At 48.7% G+C, this 19,025-nt stretch overlaps 1 protein-coding gene across 1 annotated transcript in view; it reads left to right on the forward strand.

Annotated features, from left to right (window-relative positions):
* The first annotated feature begins 214 nt into the window (after positions 1 to 214).
* The window catches only part of Taf8 (TBP-associated factor 8), a 670,932-nt gene continuing 652,121 nt past the window's right edge, over positions 215 to 19,025 (forward strand). The window contains exon 1 of the mRNA XM_068355045.1: positions 215 to 393. Coding sequence (XP_068211146.1) covers positions 385 to 393 — 9 coding nt within the window. The 5' untranslated portion in view covers positions 215 to 384. The remainder of the gene's footprint in view (positions 394 to 19,025) is intronic.

Genomic DNA, 19,025 nt, shown 5'->3' on the forward strand with positions numbered 1-19,025 from the left:
TAAAATTAAATTGTGTCTCTGGCACAAATCCACTAGTTTTTCAATATTCCCTGAATAAGTTACAACAAATCATTGTAAGTTAGGAAACAGTCAGGACAAGAAGATGGAAATTCAACTTCTTGTGCAATATGAGATGACGTGCTTGCTATGGCCTCCATGTCTAAGAACGGAATGAAATGCCTGGGTAAGATAATGTATTATCGCGCTGTGATTGGCCAAACCTGTAAGACGTCATAGTGGATAGGGGCTGTGATTGGCCAAACGTGTAAGACGTCATAGTGGACTAGTTTGTCTGCGGATTATAGTGGTTACAGGGCTCATTTGAGCAAAAACAAGACACAGTCAACGATAACAACAGACTTAGAAAAAATCTGGGAGGAAGACATGAGTAGCGTAAGTTTGATCGTCGATATTTTGACTGTTATTGAATTTCACTAAATTATCTCACTCGTTTACCACTATTTACATACATTCCTACACATTCTAGTAAAAATTAATTGAATATCACTGATATCTTCATGCGGCCCTCTCCTAGACATTAACCAAAAATATATATAAATATATAAAGAACTAGGCATTTGCGACCGATAATATTATACAGAAATACTACAAAAGACTTCCTTAACAATAGAGAACTAAGTTAAAATACGCTACATTATTAATGTCCATAAATAAAAAATTACTGGAAAAACAGTTTGTCTCGTAAGGAAAGTTTTTCATAATCGAAAATATAGATTGCGCGATTCATTGGAAAGTCCACAAAACTTAACACACCACCTAACCTAACCTAACCTAACCTAGTAGCTTCTAGGTTACAGACCTAGCAGGGGGCAAGCCCTTCAGATCCTGCCTCCTAGTCACAGACCTAGCCTGGGGCCAAGCCCCAGATCCAACTTCCCAGGTCACAAACCCTTAAAGTAAGTCACAAATATTGCCTTACCTTATTTTCTTTAAGTATTAACACCGTAACCATAAACAGGGTCCTAAAAGTGAATTACAAATAATTTCTTACTTTATTTAATTATATATGTAGAGTACTAACACTACCACTTTTTTGTCTTCACAATTTCCACAGAAGGATTACAGTAAAAAAATTGTTTTCCCCATAAGAAAGTACAGAATCAGTAGGCGCACTTTGTTTGTGGAATGACACAATGGGATAGTAAAAACCTGTTCAATTAACTAGGTCAGTGGTGGCTTGTGGCTGAAATCACTGAGGGTTCCACTCCTGAAAATTTGTAACATTTAATAGTGTGAAAGGAAACAAACTGTTATAAGAAAATTTATTCAAAACTTGTTAAGAGTCCTAAAATAAAACCATTTTTACTTAATATAACCTGTATTGTTACTCTTCAAGCTCGATCCATCCATTCTCTTGCTTGAGAGTACACACAGGCACACTATTCTATCTTATTTCTATTTTTTTTATATAGTTTATGTATGAAAGATCTTATTTAATGTTGTTACTGTTCTTAGATATTTTATTTTGCTTTTTTATAACTTCCCTTGTAGTTTCTCCATTTCCTTGTTTCCCTAACTTACTGGGCTATTTTTCCCTGTTGGAGCCCTTATGTTTGCAGCATCTTGCTTTTCCAACTGGGGTTATAGCTTAGCTTGTAATAATGATGATGATGATAATAGTAATTTGAAAATGATCATTCTTGTTTTAATGGTAAATATATGATACTTTAATTACTAGAGAAACTGAAATTTGCTATGAGAAATGGACGAGTGCTGGCTAGTTTGGTATTTTTCTCTATATGTTTAATAGGGGCTGGAGCATAATAACTTATGTATCGGTCTATTAAAATGTGAAGTCTGTCTCTCACTAAGTCCATTGTTTACATCTGAGAGACTGTAGGGGACTTATTGTGCATGTGTTGCTTGAATTCGCATTGGACAGCTTTTCTGTTTTTTGTATGACGTAATCATTACCTGATTTTTTAACCAATTAAGAGCTTCCAAATATTTGCGCCCACATTCCCGGATGTTGTTTTACAACAACAATTTTTTTTTTCCACCCTTCCCTTCAGTTTGAGACTTAGAGTTAAACCACCATCACATAAAGACGTCTCCGAGAGGGAACTTCAGGGAAGTACAAACTATATAGGAATTTAGTGTAATTTCATCTGTCGGCAATTGATTATGATGGAAATGCTCTCCGTTCAGTGTAAAGCTATTGTTACTTATGTGAAATTGAAAAATAACCGCGAAATATGGCCTCAAAGGTCGGATTATGACATAATTTTTTGGGAAGACCAGTACATTTATATTGCAAAGCTTCTGTAAAGATTGCCAAAACAGAAAAAAAAAGACGGTGTCAATCATAAGGTATGGAATTATTTGTGATTTACTTTTTTGTAATGTAAGGATTTATTTGTGATTTACTTTATCATAATTTGTGAATTACTTTGAGTTTGTGACCTGGGAAGGTGGTCTGGCTAGTGGTTGTGACTTGGGAAGGTTTGTGACCTGGGAAGGGGGGTTTGCAGGGCTTGTCCCCTGGTTAGGGGCTGTGACCTGGGAATGGGGTCTGGGGGGCTACTAGGTTAGGTTAGGTGGGTTGGTTAGGTTCTGTACCCTTTTACAAATCTCAAAAGTGTTGAATAATCACTTTTTTGGCCTGTTTTCAGCCACTACATAAACCATATATTTTTCCAACTGGTTATGTTATGCTTATGCATTTCTGACCATTATTATTGTTGCAAATCACTCTTTTATGACATTTCCCCACCCAAAATATCTCGGTTTCCTACGGGGGTCCCCCATAACTGTCTATATAAAGATGCCCAAAAACTTGTGAACGGGTGGTTTGCCCCAATATTCATGGTCAGAAATGAATAAAACAGAAGATAACAAGTAGGAAAAATATATGATTTATGTATTTGGCTAGAAATTAACGTATAGAATATTTACCGTTTTTAAATATAAAACTTACCGCTGGTTATATAAGAGCTGAAGTCTCCTGACGCCGTGGCAGAAATTCAAAATCTCGCTCTATCGTAGATATGGCAGGTGTACAACAGCGCCCTAGCGGTACCACTAGGTGGAACTACACCCAGCCACTCAGTTCTTCTTCTGCCGCCTTAGCTGGCTGTCATATTGAAGTTTGCTCTCGCTGTCTTACTCTGTTGGGAAGTTGTTTGGTGATGTACAACGTTTTCTTTGAGTTTGAACTATCGTTAATCATTTTCTCTTTCATTTAATCTTGAAATCCATTTGTTGGTGGTTATATTTATTAATATTTCCTTTGTTTTTTGGTTGTCGGTCTTTCTCTTAACCATTCAAAATGGCCTACCCCTCCCCTACTATTCGTAAGTGTGTTAGTGAAGGTTCTCGTACTCGACTCCCTAAAGGGTCTGTTGATCCTCACGATATTTGTGTCAAATGTAGGGGGAAACCTTGTTCTTTTGATAATAAATGTAATGAATGTTTTTCATTAACGGATGATGAATGGGTAACATACGAGTGTTATGTTAGGAGACTTGAGAGGGATAGAGTTAGGCGTAGTTCTTCATGATCTGTTGAGGTAGCCTTACCTAATGTTAGTATTCCTAATCCTATTCTTTCCACCGTAGTGGTAGATCAGGAACCATCTATGAAAGACATGTTTACCGCAATTCTGGCTCTCGGTGAAAAAGTGGAGTCATTATCGGCTGATAGAAATAAATTTTTTTCTGAATTAAATGTGCTGAAAAATCGTGAAACTGTCGGAACTGTGGGAAGTGTTTCTAATGTGTTCCGTGTTGTAGAGGGCGCGTCTGCACGATCTTGTCGTTCACCTAGCCTTAGACCTCTTTCGAGCTCTCGAACCCATGGGAGAAGTAAAGTCGATCGGCTAAAGGGAACGAGAAGCGTCATCAATCGTGCAGACGTTCCTGTTGCCGTATCACAGGTCGTTCACCCTCATCGTAGGAAAGGTGAGATTGGTACGTTATCCCTGTCCTTCGATGAAGGTTCGGGTAGCGAGATGTGGCGGCGAGCGTCTAGACCGCTTGAGAGATCGCATGCGGTTGCTCAGCGTCCGGAATCGCCTGCACGTCCAGGCTGTAGTGTGTGGGATTCCCCTGAACGTTTTCGTTCTCCCATCACTTGTACTCCTGCGAAGCGTCCAGATCACGGTATTCGAGTAGAGCCTATCCTTTCCGATTCTGAATTTGTTTCTATGGCCGATGTTATGATTCATGCGCCACCTCTCCCCTTAGACTGGCTTTCGTCGCCCGAAAAGCGTGGTGATGATGTTTCTGTTTTACCGTCAAGGAAGGAGTCAAATGTTTTGCCTGAAGATCCTAATTGGTGTATGGTGTTATGTATGAAGAAACAACTCTCATCGTTCATGGATTCTTATGAACCGGGTGTTGGCAGTACGATTGGGCGTCAGACATCAGACCAGTTGTCGCACAGGCGACTGGTGGTCTCTTGTGCTGACGAGTTATCGCACAGGCGGTCTCCCATTTGTAGTGCTCGACGCCAGGTTGATATAGAGGAGTCACGCCAGAGAGTTCTTGCTAATCAAATTTCGCCTTCCGTACGTGAGAAAGAACACCGACGTCGGCAATTGGACGCAGTGCGTCGCCGCGAAGATTCTCTGCATCCAACTTTGGACGCAGTGAAGCGGCAGCGTCAACAACATTTGGACGCTAGGCGTCCACGAGACGACCATCAACAGTCATCGTTTGACGGTAGAGATCGTTCGCGTCAACCGCTAGCGGACGCTACACGTCCACGCGTCGACTCTCGGCAGTTGTCGTCCGATTCCAAACGTCGGTCGCTTCAACAGTTAGCAGTTTCTGAGTGTTCTCGGGACGACACGCGACAGTTGGCTTTTGACGGCGAGCGTCGACCCATCCAGGTCTCTCATCAGTCTACTTCGACCTCCCCTCTTCAGTTGGATGAAGTTATTGACTCTGACAGGCGGTCTCACTCAGACGTTAATCCTTCAATTCAGGCTGCAGCAGTTGCTGCACTGCCAGAAGACGAACTTGAAGAGAAGTCTGACGTGGACGAGCCTTTAGAGGAGGTTTCTGAGAATGAGGAAGAGAAACATTATCAACATGCTGTTGACCTTCGGAAAATTATGATGATTCTTACAGAAGTTTTCCCTGATCATTTTACCCCTGTGGCCCCTCGTTCTCCTCCATCGGAGTTTATCTTAGGTAAAACAACCAAGGTGTCGGTGTATACTAAGATGGTCCTTTCACGGTCTTCTAAACGGGCCTTGAAGTTAATGGGTTCCTGGATGGACTCTAAGCGAACTCTTGGCAAATCGGCCTTTGCCTTTCCTCCCGCAAAATTAGCCTCTAAATCTAGTGTGTGGTACGAGACTGGTGAAGTGCTGGGCTTGGGAGTTCCCTCCTCTGCCCAGGGGGATTTCTCAAGTTTGGTAGATTCGTCTCGTCGTCTAGCCTTAAGGAAGACAAAGGTTTGGTGGTCAATGACGGAGTTCGATCATTTACTTAAGGGTCTGTTCAGGGCCTTCGAAGTACTTAATTACCTAGACTGGTCTTTGGGAGCTTTGAGCAAGAGGGTCTCGGATATGAAGGACACGGACACTAGTGGCCTTGTGCATTTGATGTCCTGCTTGGACAAAGGTGTGAGGGATGGCTCGAATGAGTTAGCTGCCTTGTTCACAGCTGGAATCCTCAAGAAAAGGGCCACGATGTGCTCTTTTCTCTCAGCAGGAGTTTCTCCCTACCAGAAAACGGAGCTACTATTTGCTCCTTTGTCTACCACCTTATTTCCACAAGAGTTGGTGGGGGAAGTTGCCACTGCTCTCGCTCAGAAGGCCACGCATGATTTGGTGACCAATACGGCGAGGAAAGTTTTGCCTTCCACTTTGCATCGCGGAAACCTAAGGAAATCTCTACTGGTGTTCGACCTTCTCAGCCCTTTCGTGGGAAACCCTCCGGAAGGGGCTCTTTCAAACCGGACGGAAGGAAGCCTAGGAGCAGAGGTAACAAAACCGGCCGAGGTAGAGTCTGACTGCCCTATCCTTCAGACAGCAGTGGGGGCCAGGTTGATTCACTTCTGGAAGACCTGGGAGAGGAATAGAGCGGATCCCTAGTCCGTCCAAGTGTTGAAGGAGGGTTACAAGATCCCCTTCCTAGCTATTCCTCCTTTGGTCTCAGACCCAGTGGATCTTTCGCCCAAGTACAGAGAGGGTCCGAAGAAGCAAGCCATGCGTCTCCAGATGCTTCTTTTACTAGAGAAGCAAGTAATAGAGGAAGTCCAGGATGTAACATCTCCGGGGTTTTACAACCGCCTTTTCTTAGTCCCCAAGATTTCCGGGGAGTGGAGGCTGGTTCTGGACGTAAGTGTTCTGAATGGTTACGTCCAGAATTCGACTTTTACGATGGAAACTCAGAAGACGGTTCTGGCGGCGGTGAGGAAAGATGATTGGATGGTCTCAATAGACCTCCAAGACGCCTATTTCCATATTCCAATTCATCCCAGCTGCAGACGTTTTCTGAGATTCATGGACGGAAACAAGAGCTTCCAATTCAGGGCTCTTTGCTTCGGACTATGCACGGCTCCTCTATTATTTACGAAGATCATGCTGAATGTGGCGAGCATGCTGCATTCGAGGGGAATCAGGGTCTCTCTGTACCTGGACGATTGGCTGATAAAAGCCTCCTCAGTCGATCGCTGTCTGAAGGACCTGAAAATACCTCTGGACTTAACCAGGGAACTGGGCCTCCTGGTGAGCTCGAAAAAATCGCAACTGACTCCATCCCAGGAGATTCTTTATTTGGGGATGGAGATTCATATTCGGATTTTTCGGGCTTTTCCGTCGCCTGTAAGAATACAGTCAGCTCCAAAAAGTCCAAACTTTCCTGAAGAAGGGACTCAGTTCCGTAAGAGATTGGATGAGCTTTCTGGGCACTCTCTCCTCACTAGAGAAGTTCGTAACTCTGGGGAGGTTGCATTTGCGTCCCCTTCAGTTTCATCTCAATCGCCATTGGAAAAAAGGGGACAGCCTAGACAGGGATTGCGTTCCCATCACGAGCTCCATCAAGTCTCATCTTCAATGGTAGGACAACGAGCACAGACTGAAGGAAGGGTTGTCGTTATATCAGAAGAGCCCAGACCTCGTGTTGTGTTCCGACGCCTCAAACTCGGGGTGGGGAGCTACTTTGGGGAAGGAGGAGCTTTCGGGGGCTTGGACAGTGGAACAAACAACTCTCCACATCAACCAAAAGGAGCTTTTGGCAATTCATCTGGCCCTCAGAGGCTTCGAGAAGCAGATCAGAGGCAAGGTAGTCCAAGTCAATGTGGACAGCACTACAGCTCTTGCCTATATTGCAAAGCAAGGCGGGACCCACTCTTGGACTTTGTACGAGATAGCGAGACCTCTTCTCATTTGGGCAGAGCAAAGGAAAGTGACACTTTTGACTCTGTTTATTCAAGGGGTCAACAATGTGAGTGCAGACAGACTCAGCAGGAGGGGTCAAGTTCTCCCCACAGAATGGATTTTACACCGAGACGTCTGCAAAAGTCTGTGGCGTTTATGGGGTCGTCCTCTCGTGGATCTCTTTGCAACCGCAAAGATGAAGAGACTGGAGTGTTACTGCTCTCCGGTGCCAGATCCCGAAGTCATTCACATAGACGCCTTTCTGATGAACTGGTCTCACATGGAGGTTTATGCTTTCCCCCCATTCAAGATCCTTTACCAAGTGATACAGAAGTTCGTATCCCACGAAGAAACCAGGATGACTCTTATAGCCCCGTTCTGGCCGTCAAGAAGCTGGTTTCCAGAGGTACTGGAATGGATGGTAGATTTCCCGAGAAGTCTTCCCTTAAGACCAGATCTTCTCAGACAACCTCACTTGGCCCGAAACCATCTAAACCTCCGAGCTCTACGTCTGACTGCCTTCAGACTATCGAAAAATTTGCTAGAGCTAGAGGATTTTCGAAGAAGGTAGCCAAGGCTATTGCGAGGGCAAGGAGGTCGTCCACCATCAAGGTGTATCAGTCCAAGTGGGAGTTGTTTAGAGAGTGGTGTAGGGCTAACACGATTTCTTCATCCAGTACATCTCTAACCCAGATAGCGGATTTTTTCATTGACCTTAAGAATAAACATAACTTCTCGTCATCTACTATTAAAGGTTACAGGAGTATATTGGCTACGGTTTTTAGACACAGGAACTTAGACCTCTCCAATAATAAGGATCTACAGGACTTGCTTAGGTCTTTTGATACCACCAAGAAAATTCAATCTTCTCCCCTTGCCTGGAATTTTGATGTGGTGCTGAAATTTCTCATGGGTGACAGATTTGAGCCTTTGCACTCGGCTTCTTTTAAGGATTTAACCTTGAAAACTTTGTTTCTGGTTAGCCTAGCCACCGCTAAAAGAGTAAGTAAAGTACACGCATTTAGCAGGAACATTGGTTTTCGGGATGGAAAAGCCATTTGTTTTTTACAACTGGGTTTTTTGGCTAAAAATTAAAATCCTACTCGGCCAAGGCCCAAATCCTTCGAGATCCCTAACCTTTATGATGTGGTGGGAGATGAGTTGGAGAGGGTGCTCTGTCCACTAAGAGCATTACAGCTGTATGTGGACAGAACGAAGAATCTGAGAGGCGACTCAAACGCTTTGTGGTGTGCAGTCCGAAACCCTTCACTGCCCATGTCAAAGAATGCCTTGTCTTTCTTCATTAGATTGTTAATTTGAGAGGCTCATGCTCAGTGTGATGAAGCAGATCAGAGGCTTCTCAAAGTAAAGACACATGAAGTCAGAGCGGTAGCGACTTCGGTAGCTTTTAAAAAGAATCTTTCTCTACAAAGTTTGATGGATACGACCTTTTGGAGAAGTAAGTCAGTTTTCGCATCACATTATTTGAAACATGTTCAAACGCTTTATGAGGACTGTTATACTTCGAGTCCTTTCGTTGCAGCGAATGCGATAGTAGGTGAATGATCTACCACTACGTTCCCTTTTCCTAATACCCCTTTTCTATCTCTTGGAACTCGTAAGTTGTGGTTGTTTGTGGAGGCTGGTCGTCAGCCTTCCGCAATCTTTGGTTTGGTCAGGTGGTCAGTTTGTTCCTAGAGTGTGCCCGGAACAAGGGTATTAGTTGAGGTCCTGTCATGTTATAGGTGTTTGTACCGTTTGGCAGCTCCTAGAGATCATCAGCCCCGAGTGGATCACTGGATCTCCTAAGGATAGTGGACGAAATGAGGCAGAGTACCCTTGCTGTCAGCTTCCTTATCTGGTGAGAACCGCTTAAGTTAGGTGTTTTTTGTAATGCTTAAGTGAACTTTCAATATGTAGCCGTCTCTGACCCGCCACCAAGGGGTGTCAATCAGCTCTTATATAACCAGCGGGTAAGTTTTATATTTAAAAATGATATTTTCATAATAAAATAAATTTTTGAATATACTTACCCGCTGGTTATATAAATTTAACTCCTACTCTCCTCCCCTCTAGAGATTACCTATGGTATTGCTATGAGGCTTGGAAGAACTGAGTGGCTGGGTGTAGTTCCACCTGTGGTACCGCTAGGGCGCTGTTGTATACCTGCCATATCTACGATAGTGCGAGATTTTGAATTTCTGCCATGAAAATATTTTAATTTGCGTGGAAAGGTCAGTTATTTTTTACTTGATGTCTTGCTGACAACAGAAGAATTTTTTCTCCTTAGAAAGCACTGCAAGTGCATTTAGTCCCCGAATTCATAGTGCTTCTTAGAAAAGCTTTTACGGTTATTAGTGTTGAAAAACAGCGTTCTGTCTCTAATGCAGTGATGGGAAGTCAAGAAAAAAGAAAAAAAATGCAAAAGAATTGAAAAAATAAATCTGATAGAATAGCTGGAAGTAGGATAATAATCTAATTTGGCACTTTTATCACAATCAAGAATATGGTAGGCCTACATGATTTTTAGGCTTAGCACACCACACGTGGAGTAAAAATATCTACCATCTACCAATATGACAAGGTCGGTACTGCGGGATCGACAGTGCTCTCTCTCCCTCTCACCCGTATTTGCAGCTTCACAACTGGAGAGTGAAGTCCACAGTTCCATTAAGCTTAAGGATTATGTACAATATTGTACAAGTATATAGAAAGAATTAAAGAAAAAATCACTTGTTCCGTAACTGAAATACAAACCACGCTATTTAATATGGGTTATTACTTCGGCATAGCTGAAATGACGAGCCATTAGAATTTTAACGAGGGTTTACTACCCCACTGCTAGTAAGGGGGGGGGGGGTAGGGAGGGTAGCTTGTTACCCCCCTCACACACACCTGTGAATACTTCACTTTGCTTTTGGCTCGGGTGATGAACAGACGTGTCTGCGCTCACCCTCACTTGACTGCCATTAATCTGTTTTTGCTTTCTCTTTTTCTAAAGTGTGTGTGAAGTTGGCCTCTATTAATAATGCGTACGTGTCCTGGTTTACCTGACCCCCCTTTTGGGACTTTTATGTCGGCGGGCGACACAGATCCTCACACCTTGTGTCCTCATTGTAGGGGCCAACGGTGTGATAGGGGTAATGTATGCGGTGAGTGTAGGGAGTGGTCTACCTCCCAGTGGGAGAGGTTTGCCCGGCGCCGGAAGAAGAAGTCCAAAAGGGATATTTCTCCTTCAAAGGCTTCTTTGAAGAGAGAAAATCCCAAGGCCTCTTCTTCCGTAGCCCAAACCTCCTCCGAAGCTCCCACTCGATCGGTCTCTCCCGAGAGGCCGTCGATGGGTAGCGTAGGCCATAGTTCTGTTGACCGATCCCGGGGTGCAGGAGAGGTAGTTGCCTCCCATAGCGAGGCATCTGCCCCTCCTCCCCCGGAGGAGGATATTGATTTCTCTGTAGATAATAATGATTTGTTACAGCTTTGGACTTCCTTGGGGCTTCAGGGTTCGTCCTCCAAGGAAGCCCTGTTTGACATGATCAAACTGGGAGCAGGTTTAAGCAATCTCCGGTGATAGCAGACGTAGATCCTCTGTCTATCGTCGACGTTGTTATAACGGAGGCCTCCGGTGTGTCTGATCAAACTCCTGCTCCTTTTGTTGCTGAGGTAGCTGAAGGCTCTGATTCACCCTCTGAACATCCTTCGAGGGTGGAACTTAGTCCCACGGTCTCTCTTGCTGGTGATTCTCCCCCTCAGGGGAGTTCACTTACAGAGACTCCTCTGCGGAGGCCTTATGATGGTCAGCTTGCTGATCCCACGGCCCCTTGAGGTTGTATAAGGCGGAAGGCTCGTCCTCCCCTTCGCTGTAGAGGACTTCCTTTTCCTCACAAGGGAGTTAAGAGGCGCCTCTTCGGCTCGTCATCCCCGCAGTCCTCTGCGGAGGAGACTCGCCGTTCACCGATCCTGCCAGCTACCACCTTAGACCTCTCCGGAGATCGTTCGCGATCTCCTTCGGTGGAAGGTCATCTTTCGGGACCCCCTGACCTGTCACCCTCCAGACCTGCTGACCTGCCGTCACCCTTCAAGGCTGCTGACGCGCTATATGCGCCTTCTAATCCTGTCATTGCACAGGCACCGGTCCCTTTGGGGGCACAAGGGACTTGAGCGCAAAACTGTGCCTCAGTCCCTTAAGCACCAGGTACCCCCTGCGCGCCATCACGCTGCTGTTCCTGACTTAGTGCCCCTGCGCGCATGCCTGTTCCTGTTCCTACGTGCCAGGGTCCCCCTGCGCGCCCACCTGCAGTTCCTGCTATAGCGCGCCAGAGCTCTCCTGCGCACACGCGCTCACCTGTGCGCCAGCGCTCGTCTGTTCCTGCTACAGCGCTCAAGCGCTCTCCAGTGCCTCAGCGTACTTCTGGAGTTGAGCGCGCAGTTGCGGTCGTTCCTGATACAGCATGCAAGCGCTCACCAGCGCGCCAGCGCACTCCTATGTTCCAGCGCGCAGTCCAGGAGGTACCTAAGTTAGCGCACGGGCGCTCACAAGTACCCCTGCCCTGTTCTTCCAAATGCGCACTCCTGTGCGCCCGAATCCTGTTGCGCGGGATGCGCACCCAACTCAGCAGCGCATACCTGCGCGCCTGAATCCTGTTGCGCGGCCATCGCAGCAGCGCACTCCTGTGCGCCCGCATCCTGATGGGCGCCATGTGCGCTCGCGATCTCCTGCGCGCCCATGATCTCCTCAGGGGGCAGTTCCTGCACCACCTGTGCAGCGCTCTCCTGCGCCCCAGCGCGCAAATTCACCTTTGCGCTATCACGAGGCTGCGCAATCGCGCAAATTCACCTTTGTGCTATCTCGAGGCTGCACAATCGCGCCCTTGCCCCGTGCTTCCAGATACGCGCGCTCCACGCCCACGCGCTAGGGACATTTCTCCTGCGCACGCACGCCAAACAGTTTCGCCCGCACAGGCTCTTCAGCAGGTTCCTGCGCGCCCGCGCACGCGCCAGCTCCCATCCAGCCTTCAACCCCACCCCACGTTCCAGCTCCTGCGCGCCGCACGCCCTCGCCATCACCTATGCGCGCCCGCGCACTCGCGAAATTCCTCCGGCGCGCAATCCAGGGCAGGGCTCATCGCGCGACCACCAGTGTGATTTGCGCCGCGATCGCCAGCGCGATCCCACACGCAACTTCACGGGGCTTCAGGCGGACAGGTCATAGTCTCGCTCCCCTCCTCGCAAGTGCAGAACAGCGTGCTGCCGGAGGAGGGGAGGTTTCTGGACAGGTCTAAGGACTTTTTCTTCAGCTTCGTTTCAGGCGAACCCTTGTTTGTCGACTCCTCCTAGGGATCGATCGATCCCCTTCCCTCCAGAGGGAGTGGTTGACAGCACGACTGTCAGCCAACAGCCCTGGTTTGGGACCATAGTCAGAGCTCTCATGCAGGCTTTTAAGCCTGTGTTCTCTGAACTGGGTCACAAAGCAGTGGCGACTTTGTCTCCCCAGAAGAGGAAGAAAGGAGTCCCCTCTGTGGTGACTTCTCCGAGGGCTAAGCTGTCTCCTCGGAAATCCTTGTGCAAGGCTCCCTCTCCCCCCCCAGACTTTCTCTCCCTCCCTTGCGGACGAGGACTTCCCATCCTCAGGGGAGTCAGACGAGCCGGTCCGTTCCCCCATCGCACCAATGGGGGAAACTCCGCCTCCCCCTGAGAAGTCTTCTCGCACCCATCGTTACTAGAGTCCTGTATCCCTCCCAGGAGGGAACCGAAGGACTCGAAGACTTTACCTAAGTCTTCTGCAAGGATCAGACAGGAACCAGATAGACCTTCTGAGAATGTCCACGAGTCCCCCCAGGAAGAGCCACTGGGGACGGGAGACTTTGCTGCTAGCCCTTCGGGAGGAGAGCTTCAAGAGTCAGAACATGTGTTCTGGCAAGTTCTGACCCTCATGAGAAATCTCAACGGGTTTCCGGACCCAGAGATTCCTCCTCGTGAGGGTAAGGACACGGTCTTGGACCGAGTCTACGGCACCCAGAAACCCTCTAGGGCCAGTGCAGCTTTGCCCTGGTCACAAGGGATGAAGAGTGCCAGAGATAAAGTCGAAGGCCAGCTCTCTGAGCTTGCCTCCTCCAACAGATCCAGCGCCGGTAACAAGCTCCTCCCTCTTCCTTGAGTCCACCAGAGGAGGTATTTTGAGATGTTAGAGGAGACTTGTTTGGGTCTTCCTATTCACCCTTCTGTGGAAGAACTCACTGGGGTAGTCCCTCTAGAGAGAGACTCCAACCGGCAGGTTTCGTATTCTGCTACTGAGATCCTAAGCCAGGAGAAGGTGGCGAAGTGTGCCATGCAGGCAACCTCGTGGCTTGACATCTGGCTGGGGTCTCTGGGCATCTTGGTGTGGTCTAAGGATCTGTCCAAGGAAAGCACCAGGAAGGCACTGGAGACATTCTTACACTCAGGCACGCGAACCATCAAGTTTCTGGCCCACTAAGTCTCGGGCTTGTGGGCCAATACGATCCTGAAACGTCGAGACGCAGTTGCTGAGAGATTTCACTAGAAGGTCCCCAGTTCCAACGTTAGCAGGCTCAGACACTCTTCCGTACTTGGTAAGAGTTTGTTCGAGCCTAAGGACGTGGAACTAGCTGCTGAGAGGTGGAGGAAGTCCAACCAGGATTCCCTCCTCCATAGGGCCCTGACATCGAGGCCCTACAAACCTCCAGCAACCCAACAGCTCCATCCAGCTAAGAACGCGAAGAAGACGACAGCAGCAAAGCCAAAGGTGTCTAAGCCCTTTCGTGTCAAGGACAGGAAGGGCAGAAAGTCCTCCGGGGGAGGTGAAAATCCTAGAGGGAGCAGCCGAGGCCGTAAACACTAGGATTGGCAGTCCCCCTGCATGTCCACCAGTGGGGGGATGTCTACAAAGTTGCGCGACAAGGTGGCAGCAACTCGGGGCAGATACCTGGACGATTTCCGTGATCGGTCAGGGATGTCGCGTCCCGTTCACATTATCTCTACCTCCCCTGACAGCGAAGCCAGTGTCATTGAGCTCCCTTACCATGGGATCGGTAAGGGGGCAAGCTCTCCTGGCAGAAGTCGAGACCATGTTGAAGAAGGACGCTCTGCAGGAGGTGGCAGACGGGTCCCCAGGCTTCTACAGTCGACTCTTGTAAAGAAGGGATTCTGGAGGCTGGAGACCAGTGATCGACCTCTCGACCCTAAACAGGTTTGTCAAACAGACACCGTTCAGCATGGAGACGGCAGACACGGTAAGACTTGCAGTGAGACCACAAGACTTCATGTGTACACTGGACCTGAAGGACGCGTACTTCCAGATCCCAGTCCACTCGTCTTCGAGGAAGTACTTAAGATTTTGCCTAGACAACAAGATCTACCTGTTCAAGGTGCTGTGCTTCGGTCTCTCCACAGCTCCTCAAGTGTTCACCAGAGTGTTCACCCTGATATCATCTTGGGCTCACAGGATCGGTATCCGTCTCCTCCGTTACCTGGACAACTGTCTGATCCTAGCAGACTCGGAGGCAACCCTTCTTCGCCACCGAGACAAGCTTCTCGAACTTTGCCAGGATCTAGGGATCATGGTAAATCTCGAGAAGTCCTCTCTGCAGCCCTCTCAGAAACTGGTATACCTAGGCATTGTCATAGACACCAATCTCCACAAAGCCTTCCCATCAGACGACAGGATAGCAAGGCTGAGGAAGGTCGCAAGGCCTTTCCTCAAACGAGGAGAACTTCCAGCTCAAGCGTGGTTACGTCTCCTCGGCCACCTCTCTTCATTGGCCCGTCTGGTTCCCAATGATCGCCTCAGAATGAGATCTCTCCAGTGGCGACTCAAGTCTCGGTGGAATCAAGGACACGATACCTCGGACACTCTGATCCCTATGGGTCCTGCGGAACAGACGCACCTTCAGTGTGGGTGGCAGACGAGAACCTACGAAGAGGAGTGGATCTCCTCGTCCTTCCCCCGGATTTGTTGTTGTTTTTGGACGCATCAAAGAAAGGATGGGGGCCCCACGTTCTGAACCACAAGACCTCCGGCCTGTGGTCAGAATCAGAAAAGTACCTCCACATAAACCTGCTAGAAATGAAGGCCGTATTCCTGGCACTTCAGAAGTTCCATCAGGTCCTGGTGGGCCACTCTGTGGTGGTGATGAGCAACAACACCACAGTGGTGGCTTATATCAACAAGCAGGGAGGTACCTTTTCAGAACAGCTATCCCATCTTGCAGTAGAGATACTGAGATGGTCCGAAGTCCACTCGGTCACACTTTCGGCTCGCTTCATTCCAGGCAAGAGGAATGTGTTCGCCGACAGTCTGAGCAGAGCGACGCAGATAGTGAGTACCGAATGGTCTTTGGATCCTCAAGTAGCCAACAAAGTCCTGACTTTGTGGGGTTTCCCGACTGTGGATCTGTTCGCTACAGCGCTTAACTTCAGGCTCCCGCTGTACCACTCCCCAGTCCCGGACCCCAAGGCTCTCTGGCAAGATGCCTTCCAACAACTGTGGGACAACATCGATGTTTACGCCTTTCCCCCGTTCTGTCTGATGAGGAGGGTGCTCAACAAGACCAGAATATCGGTCAATCTATCGTTGACCCTTATAGCTCCGCTATGGCATCACGCAGAGTGGTTTCCGGACCTTCTGCAACTCCTTATGGAGCTCCCGAGAGAACTCCCTCCACGTCACGAGCTACTCAAACAACCACACGCCAACATCTTCCACAAAGCCGTAGCTTCGCTTCGACTTCGCGCCTGGAGACTATCCAGCACCTCCTCGCTGAGAGTGGATTTTCGCAGCAAGTTGCGAATAGGATGTCTGGACACCTGCGCAGGTCATCCGCAGGGGTCTACCAGGTGAAGTGGCGAGTTTTCTGTGGTTGGTGTCGTGGAAGGGGTATCTCTCCACTTGATGCCACTATTCCAGCAATAGCGGAGTTCTTCGTGTATTTGCGGGAAGAAATGCGCCTTTCAGTCTCGGCAGTGAATGGCTATCGCTCAGCCTTAAGTCTAGCCTTCAGGGTCAAAGGAGAGGACATTTCTTCCTCGCTGGAACTTTCTCTACTCATACGGAGTTATGAACTTACCTGCCCTCAGTCGGAAGTGAGACCTCCTCCATGGAACGTGGTTCGAGTTCTCAGGTCTCTGAAGAGACCTCCCTACGAACCATTACGCCAGGCTTCAGATCGCCACCTTACTTGGAAGACAGTGTTCCTGCTAGCTTTGGCTTCGGCCAAACGAGTCGGCGAACTTAATGGTCTCTCATACGACATCGCCCATTTAAGGGGATGGGGGGAGGTAACATTCAAGTTCATGCCTGAGTTTGTTGCCAAGACTCAGAATCCGGGAGTGCCGTAACCTAGGTTCGACTCTTTCCAGGTTTCGAGTCTTCGTTCTGTAACAGATGACCCAGACCATCTCCTACTGTGCCCAGTAAGGAGTCTGAGGTTGTATCTTAAAAGAATAGCTGCACTTCATCCCCAGGTGCAAACCTTGTTTGTGAGCACTGGGAAAAGGAAGAGGAGGGTCACTAGGAATACCATCTCAGCCTGGATTCGCAAGGTAATACACCTAGCCTTGAATCCTGACCCTCCTCCGTCACGTCGCCCTAGAGCACTTGATGTCGGGCATAGCTACGTCCCTGGCCTTCAAGAAAAACTATTCAGTGACGCAGGTCCTGCAAGCTGGGGTGTTGAAGCGTCAGACGACCTTCACAGCCCACTACCTGCAAGACATGCCACACAGGAGATTCGATATGTTCTCTATCGGCCCTGTGGTGGCTGCACAACAGCTGGTCTAACCTCAGGCTCCTTAATGGACAGGTAGCAGAAGGTTGAGGGCATTGTTACCCGGTTTTAGTCTGCATGTATGAAAAGGTTTGTCTGGCCCTTGTTCTTTTCTTCATCCTCTCCTCCCTTGGAGAAGCAGCATCCTGGGTTCTCTGCACAGCTGACCTCAAACCACTGCAGGTAAACCATGTTTCCTTGTGTTCCTAGTATTAAGGTTAATACTGTCACGTCCCTATACCCTGACGAGGTGGTATTGGGAGAGTCCTAGCCTAGAATTCCATCTGAAGAACTCCAGGTCAACTTCCTAGGACGAGTCACGCTTCTCGCCTTCACACACAGCTTATGTAGGCCACAGAAATTGCACAGCAATGCTAGCGAGGTACAGGGACTCCTTATTTCCTGAGTACTTACACACTCAAATATTGAGTCCCCGGGCAAAGCCAAAGCCAGTATGGCAGGGACTTACCACCCTTCCTAAGGGGTGAGTCACCCATATTAAAGCACTTTGCTGCAGTAGAGGGGCTTGAGTGTCTCAATGATGGGCTGGGCAATGGCGGTGGGGTAGTTTATCCACCCTGGCAGGCTCAACCATACCGCTAAGGCCAGTTCTGAGAGACCAGACCAAGACTGGACCCCTATAGGCCTTCTCCTTTATTTCAGATAGGCAAAGGCTAGGAGAAGGAAAACTCCAAAATCAAACCAAACAAGACCTCAACGGCGGAGCTTCCCAGCGCCGGCGGAAGAGGGCAATGCCTGTCGGGCAGGCAACAAGGCGGGCCTTGACATAACAAGAACCCGGAAACCCGATGCAACCAACATCGGAGAAGCCGCCTGTCTAATATGTCTTGAGCCGCGGTGAAAACGATGTGAGCCAAGTGTGTGTGCGTGGCCGTTGCAAAGCCACTACCACCCAAAACAATATACCCAGCTACTGGCATTCTGTCGTTTCCTCCACCCTTCTTCATCTCTTCCTCACCATCATCATCATCATCACCACCACCACCAAGTCCTGAGGCGACAGCACCGTGGGTGAAGGGGATAGGCCTGGATAGCTGGAAGCCCTTAGCCCACGACTGCACTCGGGCGGCGAGTCTAAGATTCAGTCGCTCTCTGGTGACGGTGCCGTGACACCAGAGTTCGGAAGCTGGACCTGTGACTGGGCTGGCCTATTGAGGACACCGCAGCCCACCCCACATGGGGAGGCCCCTAGAAAAGGTGGGGTAAACATCGAACACGGCAAACCTGTCTGGTCAGCTCACCGCGGCTGGCGGACATCCCACTAATGCGGTCGAAACAACACGAAAAAAATATTAACCTTGGGTGCGTGGAACATCCGCAGCCTCCAAGACGTGACGAACACTAACCGCCCGGAACGACGCACAGCCTTCGTCTGCAAGGAGCTAGCCCGCTTCAATGTTGATGTGGCGGCTCTTAGCGAGACCAGACTACCCGAAGAGGGCAACATCAGGGAAGCTGGAACAGGCTACACCATCTTCTGGAAAGGCAAGGCCCTAGAGGAGCCTCGCATCCACGGTGTCGGCTTTGCCATCCGTTCCCAGCTAGTGCAGCAGCACAACCTCGCTCCCAAGGCCATCAGTGAGCGCCTGATGACTGTCCGCATCCCCATCACGCGGGACAGACACCTCACCCTGATCTCTGTCTACGCCCCGACTATGATCTCAACCGATGATGACAAAGCTGCCATCTACACCCAGCTCGACCGCACCATCCAGGCAGTGCCCGCCAACGACAAGCTCATTGTGCTTGGCAACTTTAATGCCCAAGTAGGCAAAGACCATCGCCTGTGGGAGGGAATCATCGGCCGCCATGGCATTGGAAATTGCAATGCCAATGGCCAACTTCTACTGGGTCTGTGTGCAGAACACCAACTT

Source organism: Palaemon carinicauda, chromosome 31 (genome assembly GCF_036898095.1).
Source record: "Palaemon carinicauda isolate YSFRI2023 chromosome 31, ASM3689809v2, whole genome shotgun sequence".
NCBI classification, from domain to species: Eukaryota; Metazoa; Arthropoda; class Malacostraca; order Decapoda; family Palaemonidae; genus Palaemon; species Palaemon carinicauda.